The 21,241-nt window shown below is 43.2% G+C and overlaps 1 protein-coding gene across 2 annotated transcripts in view; it reads left to right on the top strand.

Annotated features, from left to right (window-relative positions):
- The window catches only part of BSDC1 (BSD domain containing 1), a 257,488-nt gene that overhangs the window by 93,954 nt on the left and 142,293 nt on the right, over positions 1 to 21,241 (top strand). Inside the window, exons 9-10 of one of the 2 annotated variants that reach the window (XR_013608698.1) lie at positions 7,861 to 9,614; positions 12,389 to 12,512. Coding sequence is in view for 1 of the 2 variants with exons in the window: in XM_078680725.1 (XP_078536851.1) it covers positions 7,861 to 8,364 (504 nt within the window). In the remaining variant the exon portion in view is untranslated. Of the gene's footprint in view, positions 1 to 7,860; positions 9,615 to 12,388; positions 12,513 to 21,241 lie in introns of those variants that run through there. The other variant, XM_078680725.1, reaches the window with a different exon arrangement.

Here is a 21,241-nt window from a genome sequence, read left to right as displayed (position 1 = left end):
TCTAATAGTAGATCGCAGATGTTGTAGTTTGCTGCCCGGAAAACCTTATCTCATAACCGTGACTAGGAAGGTCATGTGCTGTGAACGAGTATTGTTCCCTAACGATTCTCCAGACAGGGAGGCAAGGTTATGGCCAGATTTGAAAATTGCTTCTATTCGAATAGATACTTTAAGCAGAATGAAGACTGTGCTCCTACAGACGCCGACCAGGCTCACGTCATCAAAAGAAACGTATGATCTCCAAGTTGCAAGGACAACAGAAGAGATTCATTCATTATTATCAACTAATTCCCCCATACATTTCGCAGAAATACTGAACGAAATCTTAAATATTTCTGATACCACTGGTGTCTCCAGTGTATTTAAAGCAGTGTTTTCGGGGGCTTTAACTCCATTTAAAGCCATCCTGGGTATTTTTCCAGACTTTGTCCATTCCATTTTTGGCGGACTTCCACTCCTTTTGGGACTAGTAGCGGGTATTCTATTTTTGATCCTGTTATTCCGCTATGGCAAACCATGTCACAGACAAAACACCTGCGACAAGGGAAGAAATGATCCTAGCCATTGGCTACCGGGACCGCATAACTAAAGTCCTTGGACTAGCACGGCTTCGGGACCTGAACATGACTTGGTCTCTTTCATTTAGACCAATGTGGCAAAGTTGTGTTATGCCTGTATTAAGGTGCTTGCTATGCGGCGAAGAATGCGTGTTGGACACCTGTCTGGCACTACAATCGGATGTGCCAATGGACGCAGATACCTTGTTGGGTCCGGTAACGGCTCATGCATTGTGCTGTCCCCAGCGGCTACCAATCCTGATGACGGCATTCGTGGAGACTTCACCACTACGATTGAGGGGTAGTGAAGCACAAGATGAAAGCAGCATCGATCAGGTACGACCTTCAGTCAGCTATGCTGATCAAAACATCAATGGAGGCAATCATGCTCAGGCTCATGAATGCATGGTAACAACCTTTTCCGAATTAGTGGAACTTACGCAAGAAGCTGTTGACAGTTTTTTCAACAGTCTAAATGATATGATGTTTTCACCAGAGCAGCAGGAATAACTTTGAGCAAAATAGCACTTGGAGTTCCCTACATGCTGAATTTGGCCTTCAACTTCTCAAAAAGCGATATGAACAATTTTTTCATCAGTTTGTTCAGACTGCAAGAACCTTTTTTCCCCAAATTCCAAAATATTTATGATTTTTTGGGACACTTATCTTCTGCTTAAAGTAGACATTATTCTTAGAGAACTGAATTTCTATTTTAGGTAGTCACGAGACATTCGCTATCCTCTAGCACTATTATACATAACTTTATGATTGTGATGAAATGGTCTCGCACTTTTTTTCTGTATTAAGAGCCATTTCATGTGTGGTTTTCGCATTTATTCATGCTGAATTTAGAAATATGCGTTATATGTTTAGCATTATTAGACTGCTTGTGCATATAGTACACGTGATAGTACATGTGATTATGTTTCAAAATTTTCAGGATACATATGAATGTATTTTGGGGTGGTACGATATACACAAACGCTACTGGTTTCACTATGCCTAGATTTGTAAATATGGACATAGTCTACGTGGAGTGGGTGTGATGTATTCCTATAGGTACTGTATCGATTCCCCTATTCCTGACCCTGGTCTGGTTAATAATTAACTAGCAGCCATCTAACGGTGCAAAAACCGTTATCTGATTAAGCCACACCACGGCACAGAAGCGCGTTATCTGATTAGGTCATAACGCATGCCATCTAATTAGACAAGCGATATTCCTCCAGCCCCTGATAAGGCATACGGAGTTCTCAAAACAAATCAAACCTACAGCGACCTGGGAAATTCCCATAACCATTGTTTTGATTTCACCGAGAACTTCAGCAAAAGAATGTGCGAACGAGCCCGTTCATATGACATCCTTATTGACGTATATATGTCCATCCTTACGTCAATCTCGGCACCTTTCAGGTATAAATATTACCGACATTGCCTTAAGCAAACACATGCGGTGGTGACGAGATCGGAGCAGCGAGACGTGCCGAGGAGCCCAGCAGAGAGCGAAGCCCACAGGCGCTGCCCCGCCTTCCTGACGCGCTGAGAACGAGACGCTGCCTTTCTCCTGCTGAGAAATCCAGCTCCGGCGCTTCAAAGCAGCCCTCGCAGGCAGCTGGAATATCAAGACCTGGGATAAGAGATACCAGCCCTCCATCATTCTAGATCTAAGGTACAGAACTGAATAACCCCTTGCAGAGAATTCTCGAGTCAGTCCCTTGGCAAAACAAACTTAACTTAAACTGCTACTTATCTACTCCCGCCCACGTATTAGGCTTAGGTCAGGTACACTGGAGTAGGCGTGGTTAGAAGCACCAGTTGAGTATGATTAGTCAAATGTATATATGTATGTATCTATTTTATCCATTTTAAGTATCATATGGCTCAGAAACCATATCAATGCTTTTACAGTATTATTTTATAATTCTGTCTTTACTGTATGCACTTTACTTAACTACAAGTATTGCAATAATAGCGATTCATTTCTCTTGTATGAGAAAGGAGACTGATCAATAAATAACATCTTTTATTGAACACGCCCGTCTCTTCCTTTTCTCCACAATCTGGTGAAACTAAGAATGCACTGAACTGACTGAGTAAAATAAGTTGTCTTTTGTTTTCACACGACTCTAGAGATCCACTCTTGATTAGGGGAGAGCAAAGTTGTCATGTTCTATGGTTGTCAGAAACTAAATCCCTTCTTGTCTGTCCAGGGAGGTTAAAATCCTCCTTGCCTATTCGAGAAAGTTTCTAGTGAACTCTGAGCTAGCTGGCAAACACAAAACTTTAAGTCTAATATCGTCGGTAGAAGACCTAGTTAACCTCTGCCCTAGGTCTATACTATTAAAGATATTATTCCAATGCGCAGAGCCTATTGGGATGATAGGAACTACACTACACTCTCAACACCTTTGATTTAACTACCGGGTTCTGGCAGATTGGCATGGTCCAAGAGCCAAAGAAAAAAACGCATTCTCCACACCTGATGGGCATTATCAATTTACTGTTATGCCCTTTGGTTTAAAGAATGCCCCTGCCACCTTCCAGAGGTTGGTGAATCAATTCCTTACTGGGTTGGAGACTTTTAGTGAGGCAGATCTTGATGACATTGCTGTCTTTTGCTCCTCCTGGCAGGATCACCTGGTCCACCTGGGAAAGGTTTACAAGCCCTGCAATCTGCAGGCCGAACTATCAAGGCATGCAAGTGCCCGATAGGGCAGAGAACTGTTGTATACTTGGGCCACCTTGTGGGTGGAGCCAAGTACTACCTGTACAGCCCAAGATCCAGACAATCCTGGATTGGGAGGCTCCAGCAACCCAGACCTAAGTCAGGGCATTCCTTGGTTTAACTGGGTATTATAGGAGGTTTGTGAAGGGATATGGGTCCATTGTGACCACCACCCACCATCACAGAACCTACCTCCAAGAAGATGCCAAAGAAAGTGAACTTGACAGCGAACTGTCATAGAGTTTTTGACACCCTGAAAGGGGCAACATGTGCAGCACCTATTCTCAAAGCGCCAGACTACTCCAAGCAGTTCATTGTGCAGACTGATGCCTCTGAGCTAGGCATAGGAGTGGTTCTATCCCAGACCAATGATGATGGGCTAGACCAACCTGTTGCTTTTATAAACAGGAGGCCTTTGTTTAATCGAGAGCTCGACATGTCAAAGCATAAAATAAATTTTAGTTCTTTCTTATTTTGGTGCTGAGCAATATTGCATTGTCTGCTTGGTGGTAAGTTCACTGTAATGACTTGCCATGTCAGATCATCCTCTGAGTGGGGTAGAGAGGACCTTACGTAGAAGCCTGCTCCTATGTTGGTAGATCCTATATAGAACAATTTTATGCATACAGTTAGTCGAAAATGACAAAACTCCAACAAGGATTACCATTAATGATTTTTTTCCCCAAGGTTTAAGTGAAAATGGCACCAAAAAGCACAAACTGCTGGTCTATGGGAGTGGTAGAACAGGATTTTCAAAATCCCAACTCAAAGTGGGGCTTAGCTGTTTTTTCTGAGGTGTTGGGTACCTTGAGCGGGACGAAGCAGAAATTCAATCTGATGCTGTGCAACTGCTGGTTGCATACTTTTTTCTGCTCTGGAGCGCCAGAGGTAGTTATCAAGCGTTTACAACTTCCTTCTTCTGGTGCTCCAACAACCTTAGGAGAACGCTCCCAAGGCCCTCAAAACCTCACGAGAGAGCATTTGGAGACTCTCCTGGTATCAAGCGAAGGGCAACATCAAAGCCCAATCCAGGTCCAGTTGATAATTGTCATTTGGGTACTCCAAGGGTAATTAATGCCTTTTGCAGCTTGTTGTGTCCCTGTTGCCACACTGGTCAGCCAGCTAATCCCTAGAGTGCTCTGTTCTGAGTACAACAGGGAGCATGTCCAGTCCTTCAGAGCTCCTATGAGTCACAGATGGCATGTCCAGTTCTCTTCTGGTCTTCTGCAGGTCTAATAAGTTTTCGGAAGACGGTTCCTGGGGATGGCACATTTATGCCTGGCACCAGCTAGTGGGTGGAAAGTTACACCTGGCACTCCCTAACCAATGGGGGTAAAGGTTGCTTGTGGCAACTCCAACCCCTTTTTCATTTTTTGTTTGCCTTACTGTAAATAATCAGAGTGTCCCTCACTCTCAGAATTCAAGATGGAGAAAAACCTTCTTGCCTTGAGCGGAGTCTGTTTGTCCACCCATTGATATGGCAGGGTAATAAGCAGTCCCCTCCTCTATGGTCTCTCAGAATAGGTTCTGGAGTAACTTTCCTCCCTCTGGGTTAAATGCTGGCCTGACGAGAAGGACAAAAGGCCGGGTCTTTCTAGGTGACATCTAACATTTGCTGTGACAGGGCAGGTCCCTTTGAGGTAAAAGAAGTACTTAGTTCCACCCAGCTGGTCTTCCTGCAAGGGAAAAAAACACATGGCCCCACCCTGGCCATTGTCTCTGCCCAGGCACCAGTTTACACATCTCATTCAGGCCAAGTACATCTGGACAGCTGCAGGCTACATTTGCAATATATTTAATGAAAATCTGACTTCACCATTCAATTTGGATTTTCAGTAAATATAAAAACAAGTCTTTGAAATTATTTTGGAAATTGTTTTTGTGTTGATTAATAAAAATTGTTGCAAAAGCCATGCACAATATATCCTTTCATAAAACCTTATTTGATATCAAATAACTTAACACAAGTGTATCATTTCATTTAATTAGTTTCAAAACATTAGAATTATTAAAATACAAAAGATAAAACCATTAAGACAGTGGGTATACATTCCTCATTGGAACAGTCATTTGAATGGGGGTCTGTAGCGGGGTCATACGGTATAGAGGAAAGTGTATATTTATACGTTGATGTTTCCTATGCGCCAGTTACAACCTGAGCAGTGACAGTGTCATTTTGGAACCATTCACTGGAAGAACATGCTATTCCTAATATCACTCATGTTCCACTCTTGACTCTGCAACAGGCTCATTGCAAACTGTTTGAGACAACTTGCTCTTGCCTGTTAGATAGTTTGAACTGCCATGACAGTGTATCTAACAGTTCCATGAGCCATTTGCTCAGACATTGTCACAAGAGGTCATTACCAAATTCTTGATGTATCATTTTTATTCAGTTTAAAAAAGAACGTGTTGTTAAAATACACTTACGAGTTCTTTTTTTCTCTCGCTTACTATCGCTCTTTTTGTGCTCTCACTCTCATTTATTTCCTCATTTTCTCCCTCTGCCTTCGCTCTCCCTTTACAACCCTAGGTGGCTCTGGTACATCAGATGGCTGTATGCTTGCTCCATCCCCATATAGCTTGAGCCTCTTGGGAGGTGTCTGGATCATAGGGCAGGAAATTACTTAACTGACGTCAGGGCAATGCCACTGGCCACACAGCTAAACATTTGCAATTCTGACACAGCACAGTTGCTGATGTTTACCAGCAGACACACGTACATTGGCACCAGCAGCATCCCACTTACTGCTTGCTGTCAAAAACGTGCATACTCCTGATTAGAACACAGCACCCACAATTTCTACCTTCACACTTTTACCTGTCACAACCCCTGCCCCTTAATTCAGTGCATCTGCTAAAAAACATGCTGCCTATTAACAATTTTCCATCCTTTTTTTTTGTTAAATACTTTTTTATTAAAGATAAATAACACAGGAGTACAAATATAATATTATGTTCAAATGAAGATACAAGTATACAGTTATACATTAATAACATCTGCAAATAGGTGAATTAAAAAACAACAATTTTCCATCCTGACCAGTAGCATTATAGCGGTCTAAAGTGCAGTCATTTTTCTGTTGCAAATCCTGTGTCTCACAAAATAACTGACTTCGCAACTGCAAAGGGGCATTTTCACAATGTACAAACTGCACATCCTTGGTTTGCCAATGTATGTTTGTACATCGGGCCTTACTTTACTTCCTTCAAGCTGCCCCCAGTGCATAATTTCCCTGAACTGACCTCCCATTGGATACCTTCCTCCTGACAACTGAGACAATCTCTCTCCATTCTTGCTGACTGCAGAAAATCTCATTTACTGCGGTCACTTGTAGTGCATACTAACATTTTTGCCTTTACCACTTCTCACTGGGTAGGGGTGGGCGTGAGCGTAGTTCGCGAAGTAGCGCTACGCAAAGCGCACTTCGCACTATGCGAGCTACGCGTAGCACTACGCGAACTGCATAGAAGCATGTTCGCACTGTGCAAGATGTCGTTTTCGATGCTTGCACAGTGCGGACAAGCATCCGGCACTGTGCAATCTTTGAAAACGGCATCTTGCACAGTGCGAGATGTACTGTTCTGCTGCTCGAGTAGATTTTTACTCGAGCTGCAGCTTTCTCAACGCGGACTGGTAGTTTCTCATCGCGAGCGGTCTCGAGCATGCGCAACCACTCGCAATGAGAAACCTGACCTCCCCGCATTGAGAATCTCGCCGGAAAGTCTCGCGAGGATGTCATTTTGCTTGCTCGCGATCACCAACTTGACGTTGAGGACCGTGAGCAAGCAAAAAATGACCGCTGCACTACGCTACGCATGTTCGCACTGTGCTACGTGCAGTTCGCGTAGTGCGAAGTTGCGCAAACTACGCGAGCATAGCGTAGTGCTTTGCCCAGGGTTAGTTGTGGTACATGTTAGGGACTGTCAAAGCTGAACATACTGTTCAGAACTCATATATCCATACTGCCCATCAGCCGGTCTAATCATTTTGCCAACAACACGTCCAAATGCACCTGTTCTGAAATCCAGCTTTTAGTTTTCATACCAGGAGACATCTACTAAGGAGCCAATAGGTCCAGCCTGTAATGTGCTAACATTCTTTATTATTCTCCCTGTGTTGCGGTGCTGTCTGGCATCACATGTTTGAGATGTGCAAACCGGCAGAGATATGGAAACCACAAAAAGAGCCCAGTTTATCAGAGACGTACCAGAATTATCTGTGCCCATTTGTGTATGCTTGTGGTTGCATGCATTAGTACATTTAAAGCAATACATTTTGGCTTTGCTAGTGTTTGCTTTTTCTTGTTTTTTAAAAAAATCCCCCCTCGTTGATGTAGTTTAAGATCAACCGCTAAGGAGCAACATTGTTATTTTCTGTCTCTTAAACAGTTTCATGGTTCCGGTGTTTCCTTCCCATTTGCTCACTGGGTTACACTTAAGAAATTTTCCTGGGGCTCTGGTATGAGGAAGAGGCTTGCTAGTTGGAATGTGTGAAGGGATTTTTTAGTACCTGTTGCTTTAATTCTCTATCCTGATGTAATTTTGAAGTTTTCCCCTTTTCTCTTTGCTCTTCAGAGGACTTTGTGGGCATTGCACACCCGTCTCATCTGGATTTAACATGTCCTGGGAAAGATGAACCATTTGCTTCAGCTACAGAGGCTTCTCATCTGCCTGCACACTCCACGGCTGTACCAGAGGAACACAAATTGCAACACGCAGACCCCACGGCCAGCATCATCAGCCCATCCGAGAGCACAGAGAGCACCATCTCACCGGTCACTCAGATTGCCAACCCGGCACACTCAGCTGTGCCAGCACAGACTGGTACTTGGTGCGTACCAAAAGCCGACCAGTCGCTGCAACTACATGGGGTTGGTTCAGAAGAAACTGCTTCCATAGGGTTGCAGCCAGGACTACCTACGTCAGAGCCACCACAGACCGAGGGACAGCTCAGTGCTCGAGAGCAACCGGAAGCCAAAACTGGCATTGCAAAACCAACAACAAAAGAGGGTGATTTGCGTGTCTTTGAGCTGAACTCTGACAGTGGAAAATCCACTCCATCCAACAACGGCAAGAAAGGTTGGTATATCTATGACTTGTTGAGGGGAAGGTGGATTACTGCAGCAAACCTTGGGGTTTATAAACTTAGTCCACAACAGCACAGGTAAAGTAGACAGTATGAACCAAAGCACAGCCCCAGGTAAATGATCGAATGTGACCTAAGGCCCACACAGATGTAAGATTACGATTCAGGAGAGAGGATGAAGCAAAGCACAACCCTTAATGGCACAGGCACATGACTGAACACAACCTGAGGCACACACACAAATGCGATTACACTACAGGATAGAGGATGAACCAAAGCACAGCCCAAAATGGCACAGGAGAGAATGCTTGACTTAAAGCACATCAAGTTACATACTTATATGATAGATAATGATTCAAAGTGCAGCCCATAAAAACACAGGTACAAGAGCATGAAACAAAGCACACCCCCTTGCACATATACCGAAGAGCATATGAAGCAAAGCGCAGACCATTGCAGCTCAGTTACAGGTGAGCAAATAGGGAGGAGGGTCATATATTCCACAGTAAGTACAGTAAAGGGGCTATGTGCCTTAGTCCAAAAAAGAGCAGGTATAGTACTGGGGCCAAGGAGCACATTACAGGTTCAGAAGATGTGTTGGAGTACAGTGCAATTTATTGCAGATTAGTTCCATTAAAGTATGTCACCCTATGTTCAGTCTACAGTACAGGAGACAAACACAGGCTACAAAACAAACAAAGCTCTACCAGCACTTGAAGTATAATGTACTCTGTCTGAGGGGAAAGAAACATTCTTACCACGTCCATTGATGCAGACAACCAATTTTTATTTCTACAGGTTGGACTAACTTTGAGTGGAATTGAGGAGCTACTGGTTAGAACACAATTGGCATTGCTTGCGCAGAACCCATTGTTATTTTGAGTATTGATATGTTTAAAATGTGAATGATCTGACTTTTCTTGCCATGCAGTGTTTAGACTTTTTTGAACAACGCTATTGCAAAAAACTTTTGAATGGTATTATTCCAAATTTGGCAAGAGGCTACATCTTGAGAAAGTGTGCTTTTTGTGAATTGATGTAAATTTGTTTAGTTCATTTTCATTCATTTAATCTTTATTGCGGCTCGTTCGGCCATAAAAGATACATAGCATCAACAATACATTTAGCACGGAGGATACACAACAGTCGATTCATATATAAATAGGAAGCAGAAAATATACAGTACATCGTCGAATACAATAAATATACGAATATATAAAAAAGAAAAAGGCATGTAACAAGTGTATATACAACAAGCATTGGAAATGCAATAGGTCTCGCAGCATTAGAGTTAGTGCTTTTAGAATTGTTTATGGTTTTTTTTTGTAAATCTTTAGCATTTTTGTTTCCTGTAGGCAATGCTAAAGAATTACAAAGAAAAAAAGCCATAAACAAATGTAAAAGCTCTAACTCAAATGCTCCGAGACCTATTGCACTGGGTGAGGGGTTGAGGGTGAGTGAGGGTGAGGGTGAGTGAGAGTGAGAGTGAGGGTGGGTGAGGGTGGGTGAGGGTGAGTGAGGGTGAGTGAGTGAGGGTGAGTGAGGGGTTGAGGGTGAGTGAGAGTGAGGGTGAGTGAGGGTGAGTGAGGGTGAGTGAGGGTGAGTGAGGGTGAGTGTGAGTTAGGGTGAGGGGTTGAGGGTGGGTGAGGGTGAGGGGTTGAGGGTGAGTGAGGGTGAGTGAGGGTGAGGGGTTGAGGGTGAGTGAGAGTGAGGGTGAGTGAGGGTGGGTGAGGGTGAGTGAGGGTGAGGGGTTGAGGTTGAGGTGTTGAGGGTGAGTGAGGGTGAGGGCGAGTGAGGTGTTGAGGGTGAGTGAGGGTGAGGGTGAGTGGTTGAGGGTGAGGGTAGGTGAGGGGTTGAGGGTGAGTGAGGGTGAGGGTGAGTGAGTGTGATGCTGAGGGGTTGAGGGTGAGTGAGGGTGAGTGAGGGTTTGAGGGTGAAGGGTTGAGGGTAAGTGAGGGTGAGGGTGAGTGAGGGTGAGTGAGGGTGAGGGGTTGAGGGTGAACCATTAATAAAAGGAAGACGTTGCAATGGCCGACCAGACATCCATGGGCTCCTGCAGGCAGTGTCGAGTCTGTCCTCTGTTTTATAGAAGGCGACTATCGCCCACAGCTAGGAGGCGCTGCTGTCCCCTTAATACAAGTCTAGCAGTGGTAAAACTTCGTCTTCAAGGGGTTGCTATTCAGGAAAGAGGGGTAGAGTTAATTAGTCATACACCAATGCTAGGTATCTGCTACAATGCAGCAATGAGGTTGTCCTGGGCACCTGCAACACACACTCTCAAAAGTAGAGGCAAAAACGGTACCCCAAAATGGATGAAAGCCTTAAAAAAGAAAAAACAAGTAAAACGGCGAATAAAAGGAAAAAATACCACTAAAAGAAAAAAAATATTAGTCTTAAACTAGAAAAGGATTTCTCCAAAATAATGAACGAAAATATTTACATACGAAGGGAGTAACTGCAAATTATTACTCGATATGTCTGCGATATGGGCCAAAATAACGAGATACCAGGAAAAATTCGAGATTTGATTCTACAAACTAACTCTGCTTAATTCCCACACGCCCGCTCTGAAGTGCAGACGTGATTACAAAGCGATACAGGTGTAACAGTATAAGGAAAACGAGAGATCAGGGAATAAAGCTAAAACAGTAAATACATACGCGGAACTGAGCTCATTTTGTATTTTTTCACGAACAAGGATGTAATATCTCAAACAAAAAAAACCTTTGTGTTTACTCGACCTCACCAATAATTAAGAAAAGTGATGAAATGGTTGTGAACTCCATCACTGCATAGCACATTTGGTCAGAGCGAGCTCCCGCCCTTACATAGCTATAGGTGCTCAGGAGTGCCCTTGGTCTGACGCGTGAGTAACTTGTGTGACATGTGTTGTGTTGACGCGCCCAGGCAGTGGGGGCGAGGCGCAATAAATTCCAACCCCTAGGGGAAGGGAATTCCTAGCAAGCCTTTATTACATGGCCGGTCGCGCGCAGTGTCTCGAGGGCCCGAAATTCCACAAAACACAAACGTTGCGACATCGAAAGAGGACTGGGACTGCTTCCAGCTACCTGTGTGGAATCGACTTCTGGGACAGACTCGTGTATGCTCTACTCATTCGGGAATATACTACTGGCCTTCAACTGCTGCTTGAGTCAAGATTTTGAGGTGAAATCCCGTGCCAGAGCGCTTTGAGGTGAAATCCCGCGCCAGAGCGCTTTGAGGTGAAATCCCGTGCCAGAGCGCTTTGAGGTGAAATCCCGCGCCAGAGCGCTTTGAGGTGAAATCCCGCGCCAGAGCGCTTTGAGGTGAAATCCCGCGCCAGAGCGCTTTGAGGTGAAATCCCGTGCCAGAGCGCTTTGAGGTGAAATCCCGTGCCAGAGCGCTTTGAGGTGAAATCCCGCGCTAGAGCGCTTTGAGGTGCTCTGACGTGTTACTGGTAAACACAGGCGGATGTTTGGGTTCGGGTACCGTTCGGACTATATTATTATACGCTACTGAACTTAGAAGGCGATGTATAGCTCCAATTGCCCTTTCAGCTGCGAGGAAACCCCTCCACTCGATAGAACAGTCACCAAGTCAACAGGCATTGGAAAACCAATAGGCTTCACCGGTCAATGGCTTTACCTGAAGTTTTGGCATTGCTAAAGTCTTCCGCTGATGTTGTTCCTCCTTTGTCAAAAAAAGAAAAGAAAAACAAACAAGCTCTCGGCATTGCGTGGCGGGAGGGGGCGGGGGGAACGTCGAGGGCAGGCAGGATGACTCAGGGGAGGGGGCGGAGCGGGGCAGAGCGGCATGTGGGTGTGAAGAAGCCGGGCCTTTGAAGTGAAGCTAAGCTTCACTTCAAAGGTGTCGGAGGAATGCGGGCGGCTGTGCACGCGCTTTTAAGCTCAATGCACATGCGCATTGAGCTTAAAAGTCACGGGCACTGCAAGGAATCGCCACGATTCCTTGCAAGTTAGATAAAGAGTCGATGAGCCCCTATAGTCTCGCTTGCTCGATGCGCATGCGCATCGACAGGCGAGACCTAAAAAAACCACCACTAGCCAATATCAATGCAATATACCACAGTTTGTTTCTACAGGTCAAGAGCCATGTTTTTGCGGGTATAGCTAGCACTTAATAAAAATCTGCTAACACAAAACACTGTGAGACGTCCAGTGTTTGTTTTAATAATTCTAAATGCTTCAAGATATGAACGTATACCTAATGTTTTACACAAAGGTTTGATCCATTTTCTCCTCGCTTGTTCATAAACTGTGCAGAAAAATAATATATGGCTAACATCCTCTCTCTGCTTCAACTGGCAGCATGTACAAATTACATTTCCTAATTGCCCTGAGGATTTGTCCCATCTTGCTAATACAGATTTTATTCTTAGTATACCATATCTGAATTTTATATACAGACTTTTTGCTAGGGGCGGTTCAATCTCGTCTAAAAAATCTTCAAAGAATGGAGAGTCCTTAAACTCCAGGAAACTTTGTGTAATGGATCCACATGAATCACCATTTTGGAGATTGTGAGTTATATGAGACCAAAATCTCGCCTTTACCAAGGACTTGCAGCTTTGTCTCAAACACGTTGGATCATCCCAGAAATGGGAAAGGCCTAAACGATAAAACCAATTTTTAACATACTTAAGCCAGGGATTAGTAGTGTAAACATCAAGATTCTTGACTTCCAAGATTCCATGTCTATAATCTTCAAGATTTGTTTAGTTGATTTTGAGATATTAAGGGACAAAAATATGTACATGTTCGGGGCATGTGTGCTGTAGATACACATGCTTTGCATACTCCTACCATCTAGTGTTGGGTCCGGATGTTTGCAAGTTGTTTTTCTTTGAAGAAGCATTTCCTAGTCATGAAATAAGGTGACTCCTCCTTTCAGTGATAGTGCGTATGGGGGCATCGGCTCCCTTTTTAGATTGTTTTTTTCCGCCTCCTGTTCGAAACTGTTCTTCGGGTTCCCTTGGTGTGCAATACACTCTACCCTCAATAGTTTTGTTTTTGACGCTTATTGCTCCATCCAACAAAATCTACTTTTCGACCGGAAAGCGGTGTGGACGGCCTTCGGGCCTAATCTCATCAGTCCAGCTCTCCGTCGATGGAACGGACACTGTTAAAATTCTGTCCTCAGTGCCACACAAAGTATCCGCGCACTTACTCACATCAGGTGTGTAACTTGTGCTTGTCACTGGAGCACTAAGAAGAAAATATCGACGCTGGCAGATCGTTTCGGTCGAAGAAAACCCTTCGCGATTGCCTGGCTCGACGTATGGTGATGCAGCATCAAAGCATTGAAGACACGCCGGATAACTTCGGTGAAGAGTCAGGTCAAGAAGATGTTGGGAGTATCCGTGTCGCAGCTCCAGATAGACCTTGATGCTGAAGAACTTCCGCAGGGACAAGGTGACATGAGTATAGAAGACCCCTTGCCCAATTAACTAACAAAAAACCTAAGGCTTCGGCACCACTTCGGCCTTCTGGCCAAGGTCCGCACCGAGATGACGTTTCCAACACCCCCCCCTTCCGGCTTGGCTCTGAAACACCCAGTCAAGCCTTCCGGATAGGGACTGAGTCAACATAAATCCTCTTCGGAACTGAAGCCCTCCGGTTCCAAGTCGAAATCCGACTCGGACCGAAATCCTCTATGCCGAAAAATAAAACTCCTTCAGAGCCAAAGTCTTCCGCACCCAAAGGCCAGACCAAATCGGCACCGAAAAAAACTGCATCGAATCCAAAACATGTCCCTTTGGATCCAAATGTAGACATTGTTCCACCTAAAATGGATCCCAAACAGAAGAAACTTTATATTAACCCAGAAATAGTTTATATTCATACCAAGCTTACCTGCTAAACACAAGCTTCCTGATAAAGATACTCATTACAAGATCCCTTTAAAAAAGAAGTCTGTCTGTACCACCACTTTTCATCCACAGCCAGCATCCCCTCCACCACCCTCTTTTCCCACTTTAAATCTTTCCACATCACACCTCATGATTTTCCACAATCACACCATGACGGGAACTATATTGATGAAGGGGACACGCATTTACCAGTAGATACATGGAAGGATTACACAATTGACACTCCATTAGAAAACGACCCTGAACTTTACCCTGCCAAGCCATCTCCACCTGATGACAATTTATCTTATCAAGCACTCCTTGCCAGGTGATGTTTGTGTAGGGTAGTGTTTTAGGGTTTAGGGTAATGTCGGGGGGTCGTGAAGGGGAGTGTTTGGGTGTAGGGACAGGACTGGGGTTCGGGGGAGGGTTGTGCAGGGGGTAGTGTTTTAGGGTTATGGGAAGTGTAGTGGTGTTTGAGTAGTGTAGGGTAGACGTTTAGTGATTAGGGTAGTGTTGGGTGGGTCGTGCAGGGAAGTGTTTGCATGTAGGGGCGGGACTGAGGCACCGGGTAGGGTCGAGCTGGGGATAATGTTTGAGGGATTAGAGTAGTGTTGTGAAGTTTGTGTTGTGTAGGGTAATGTTTTTGCGTTTAGTATTTAGCGTAGTGTTGAAGTGTTTGTTTATTTATTGTTTGAAACATATTTTATTAAGTTTCTAAGTGGTGGGGTGTTTATAAAAAGAAAAAATACGATGTTAAACTATGTGGTGTACTTCAATCCGATGTTATAGCACTTTTAATGCATTTGCAAAGAATTGCGAAATAATGATATCTGCAATTATAAACTGTGTTGTAACGGTACATGCAAACTAAAAACAACGATGTAAAAGTATACGTTGTTTTGGTTTGCATTGTATCGATATACATTCGCCAATCACTGGTGCACTGCGAACACGCACAGCCTTTTGCCCAGACATGACAGGGCTCACTGGGATGAAATGGAGCAATTGCTCCAATATCTTCCAGACGAGCATAAGGCAAAGCACAAGATTTGGTCAATGAGGGAATGCTAATTTCCAATTTGTCTTTAAGATGTGCTCTAGATGCTGCTGATACCACACCTAGAGAGATCAACACTAGTGTCCTACTCAGAAGACCTGCCTGGTTAAGGATTTCCGGGTCTAAGCCCAAAGTCCAAAACATTTATTTTAAATACACCATTTGAAAAAAAACATCTCTTTAGTCCTGAGGTCGATCAGGCGCTAGAGAAAATGAAAAAGGACACTGAAGTGGCTAAGTCCATGGGAGCTCTCCAGTCTCCTTCAAACAGAGGCTTCTTTCGTCACTCCTTTTACAGAGCAGGGTCCAAAACCACACCACGAGACCAGAGTACCTCCTCTTACAAAGGTAATACCAATCCTCTTCCTCAAGAGGATTTTTTAGAGGAGGATTTAGAGGAAACAACTCTAAAGGCAGGGGTAAAGGTACCACACCCCGTAACTCCCCTTCCCCTAATAATCAGTGACTTCCCCATGCTTCCCTCCGACCATACCACACCGATCGGGAGAAGACTTCAGCAGTTTCTCCCCATTTGGCAATCTATAACAAGCGGCAAATGGGTGATCGAAATTATCCAACATGATTATTGCCTGGAGCTTACCACCACTCCTCCAAACATTCCCCCTCTCTCTCTCACGAATTGTCTCCAAACCACTTGCAGTTGCTCAAACAGGAAGTGTAATCTCTTATTAAAAGGAGCCATAGAATCAGTTCCACTACAGTATCAAGGTTCAGGGATTTACTCTCTATTTTCTGATCCCCAAAAAGGCCGATTCCTTAAGAGGTGTTCTGGATCTGAGAGTTAAACCAATATATACTATCTTTCACATGGTAACCCTTCAACAGGTTCTTCCACTTTTGCAGAAAGGAGATTTTATGTTTGCTCTAGACTTTAAAGATACATATTGTCATGTTCCAGTTCATCTAGCCTATCGCAAATACCTCAGATTTGTGATACACGACAAACATTACTAATTCAAAGTACTACCGTTTGGAGTGACTACTGCTCCCAGAGTATTCACCAAATGCCTGGCGTTAGTCGCAGCTCATCTCAGAAGATAACATATTCATGTCTTCCCCTACCTAGACGTCTGGCTCATCAAAGCCAGCACTTACCACAACTGTCTGCGACACACTCAGACCACAATAGACTTACTTCATCAACTTGGCTTTACGGTTAATGTACCGAAATATCACCTGCATCCTTCACAGATGCAATCCTACCTAGGTGCCACTCTAGACACTATCAAAGCTCTAGCCTCTCCCAATGTAGCCAGAATTCATAATATTCAGTCTATGATACTACAGTTTCAATCCAACCTAACATTACCAGCGTGTGCATGTAACTGCTGGGAAAGGTGGCATCTTTCATTACAATTGTACCCCATGCAAGACTTCACATGCTTCCCCTACAAGAGTGCTTAGCACATCAGTGGAATCAGTCGCAGGGTCAATTAACCAATCTAGTGTTCATAGACGGCCGCAACCATCGCTCTCTGCAATGGTGGAACCCACAAAATGTATCAAAAGGACAGCCTTTCACCAACCCTATTTCACAGATCGTGCTCACAGCAGACTCATCTCTGACAGGTTGGGGTGCCCATCCCCAAGATTACACAATGCAAGGCCTTTGGAGCAATAAGCACAAAATCCTCCACATCAACTATCTAGAGCTTCTAGCAGTCTTAATAGCGCTCAAACCTTTTCAAACTCACCTGATAGGCAAAGTTGTCCTAGTCCAGACAGACAACATGACAGCAATGTACTATGTACAGAAACAGGGGGGGACACACTCTCTCCAACTGTCCATGCCTCCCACAAGCCATTTGGAATTGGACAATTCAGCACAGGATTTATCTTCTGGCAGAACATCTTTCAGGAGTAAACATTCAAATTGCCAACCTCCTTAGCAGAAAAAGGTAGCAAATTCATCCCCAAGTTCTCCTTCCATACTTTCAACAATGGGGATTCCCACAAATGGACTAGTTTGCTACAGTCCACAACGCAAAGTGCCCAACCTTCTGCTCCAGGTTCCCACACCTGCTCTCATAAGGCAATGCCCTATGGATGAACTGGTCAGGGATATTTGCCTAAACTTTTCTGCTTCTCCCACTCATTCCATGTCTGATTCGGAAGCTCAGGCAAACATCCTTCATACTAATTCTAGTAGCTCCCACAAGGACCCCCCACTATGGTACACCACCCGGTTGGAGCTCTCACTAGTTCCACATCAAAAGCTGCATCTCACCTCCTGGCTCCTCACGCAGAGCCATGGAGAAATCGGACATCCAAATCCCAAAGAACTAAACTTAGCGATCTGGCTCCTGAAGTCAAAGCTTTTGATTATTTAAATCTACCACCAGACTGTATGACTATTCTAAAAGAAGCAAGAAAGCCTACTACCAGAGGTTGTTATGCAGCAAAGTGTAAAAGATTTGTTGTCTACTGTAAGAACAACAAAACCAATCCTCTAGATGCTTCTGTACCACATATATGTTACCTGTTACACTTATAGCAAACTGGACTGGCATATACATCTATTTGTTTGCACCTTGCAGTGGTAGCTGCGTATTTCCAGGACAGGCAGCATTTATCACTATTTAAAATTCTAGTGATCATACCTGCATGGAACGTTTGAAAAGAGTAATACCACCAAGAATTCCCCTAGCGCCAGTATAGAATCTTAACATTGTCCTTACAAGGCTTATGGGTCCACCCTTTGAATCATTGCACAATTGTCCTTTGCAGTTTCTTTCATGGAAAGTTGCTTTCCTCTTTGCAATCACTTCATTAAGGAGAGTTGATGAGCTACAGGCATGAACCTTGGAAGAACCATTCTTTCACCTCCACAAAGACAGGGTAGTACTTAGCACCAACCCTAAATTCCTCCCAAAGTAAAGTGGTTTCTGCTTTTCATATAAACCAATCAGTTGAGTTACCTGTGTTTTTTCCTCAACCTGATTCTGTAGCAGAACGGGCTCTTGACGAGCTTAATGTCAAAAGAGCTTAATTGTATTACAGAGAGAGGACCAAAGATTTTCGTAAAACAAAACTACTGTTTGTTGTATCTCTCCCTTCCCTCCTCTCCCCCCAAGCCTCCCCCCAACAAAGGCAATCCCATCTCTCATCTCTAAATCGGGCAGTTCCAAATGGATTGTTAAATGCGTTCAAACATGCTATGCAAAGCATGTGTATCTACAGCACACATGCCTCAAACAGATTGTTACTAAACCAGTAAGCATCTGTTCTTGGCATGTAGAACAGTAGCTTCACATGCTCCCACCTGCCTCCCTAGGCACTTATAGTTGTTGCAGTTCTTGATTATACATTCATATGCATGGACCTCTCTATACTACACTTACTTACTCCATTCTCACCCTTTTGCGGGAAAATTATGGAGTTGATGCCCATGCGCACTCTCACTGAAAGGAGGAGTCACCTTACCTCGTGACTAGGAAATACTTCTTCGAAGAAAAACAACTTACAAACATCCGGGTCCAACACTAGAAGGCATGTGAATCTGCAGCTCTACATGCCAATAACTAATTCTTACTAGGTAAGTAACATAATCCTTCTGGACTATTGGGTTTGAGGGACTCTTGCGGCAGTCCCTCAAACCCAATTAAAAAAAAAAACACAGAACTTTCTGATTGGACCAGGGAGCTTTTTTCCCTTAAGCCAATTTGCTACCATTAGAGACCTGCTTCTGCGTAAGTGAGAGCTCTGATTGAATAGCTGCTAGCAACTTGAAGAAAAATATTTCTGATATATATATATATATATATATATATATATATATATATATATACATATATATATACATACATACATACATACATACATACATACATACATACATACATACATACATACATACATACATACACATATACTGCTTCCCCTCCTCCAAGGCCCTGTGGGAGGTCCTGGAGCAACCCCTCTGCCCCCCAGCTATATATATCGCAACAAGCATTCTCTCCAGACTTTCACTCCAGGCGAAAAAGAGAGAGACGGACCCAAACAGCTCTGTCAGGTAAATGTTTATTCAACACTCCCCTCTACGACGCGTTTCGAGCGCGATGTGCCCTTGATCACAAAGAAAAATACAGCGTCTGCCATTGGTATAAAGTTGATTAGTGTCCAACCCCGTTTCTGAATCGCATGGCTTTCAACCATAGACATAGAAGAAAAACTCCGCTATTGCACACTTATACCAGCATATTATGTTGAGTGTTTACTCTTTTTCTCTCAAGAGTTGGTTTGGCATTGTTTTCTTTCTGTAATTATGGCTTTGTAGTAAGGTTTATGTGTTTTACTTTTCTCAGCAGCATGAATGCTTTAGAGTGCAAATACAGCAAATCTAAAATATATATATAAATAATGATAAAATAATTTCTCCATCTACATATTGATGAACAGTAAAATAATTCATAAGACCCACATACATAAATATTTCATAATAAATATGTAAACAATTGACTGTGTAAAGAATCGCAATATGTGCAAAATCTGAAACTCTGGGTCAACACAAAGGAGTAAATTCCTTGCGATAGTTCCTCAAAACACCTGATGAAATAACTCATCAAACCTCTCTTTTAGTCTGTGTGTGTGTATATATATATATATATATATATATATATATATATATATATATATATATATATATATACACACACACAAAAGAGCGGCAGCTAATATAAATATTGCTAAATTGCACACGGCGTCATCTTTTGTGGATATTTAAGACTCGAGGAGTCCTTTCGACTACGCAACTCTCGCTAGGAGGCAAGGAATGCTCGAGTAATATAAAATATATATATATATATTGGAAAACAAAAAGGGCGGCACAACCGGATACTTATTCAGAAGTCTTTATTTCACCAACACTCCACCGACGCGTTTCAGCCTAACGGCTTTTCTCACGGTCAGCAAGTCCTTTTTTGCTTACTATTTTTATACTGCCCCACTTTAGCCATAAAGTGGCATTGTGGGATACGTAGTTTGTAAAGCAAAATAATTAAAAAACATTGACATACAAAGGACTGGTACGTTCTGATTATACAAGTATAGTACTTAGCGTCCTAAATTGTTTCCATTTAGGGCATCTCTTATGTAATACACGTTAATAGTCTTAGTTCTCAAGTGTAGGGTATAGTACCCTTGTATAGTTGTTGTTGCTGAGTTCAGATTTACTCCAGATGTATGTGGAGATCCTCTCCAAAGTTCATGCCTCTCGGATGTTTTGTTCGGAATCGGACAATGAGCCGTGATTCCATCTGTCGAAGAAGACGGACCGTGTCTCCTCCTCTGTCTGATTTGGTCAGCATTTTTAATCCATAATAGTTCATAGCTCGCCAATCCCCACTTTGGCACGTGCTTAAGTGTTTTGCTGTAGCATACAGCATGTTTGAGTTCTTTACAGCTCGGATGTGTTCCAATATTCTTTTCTTTAGCATACATGTGGTCGACCCTATATATTTCATTCCACATTTACATTCTATCACATACACTACATTTTTAGATGTGCATGTGATGTACTGTTTGATCGGCATGTATTTTCCATCTGGTTCCATTACATTCTTCATTTTTTTGCCTATTTTACATGCTTTGCATGAAGTACATGGCTTGAAGCCCACGTTTTGTTCCGTCCACCATTTAGGTTTTTCCTTGATCTGAAAGTGGCTTTTAACTAATAGGTCTTGAAGAGATGTATTTTTTTTGTAGGTGATGGAAGGGTATTTGCCAGCCAATGGCCCTATATCCGGATCGCTGGTTATCAAGTGCCAATATTTTTTCATTTTTTTTGCTATTAGCCCACTTTCTTTGTTGTATGTTGTTCTAAATCTTGGTGGATCTTTGTCTTGAGGGGGTTTTTGTTTTTCAATCAATGTTTCTCCTCTGCTGATTTTATCTGCCTTCTTTTTACATTCTTTTAACACATAGTCCTTATATCCTCTTGACT

The sequence above is a fragment of the Lissotriton helveticus genome, chromosome 3_1 (assembly GCF_964261635.1).
Source record: "Lissotriton helveticus chromosome 3_1, aLisHel1.1, whole genome shotgun sequence".
Classification (NCBI taxonomy): Eukaryota; Metazoa; Chordata; class Amphibia; order Caudata; family Salamandridae; genus Lissotriton; species Lissotriton helveticus.
The sequence above is the reverse complement of the archived record's forward strand: the minus strand, read 5'-3'. Positions and strand labels throughout refer to the sequence as shown.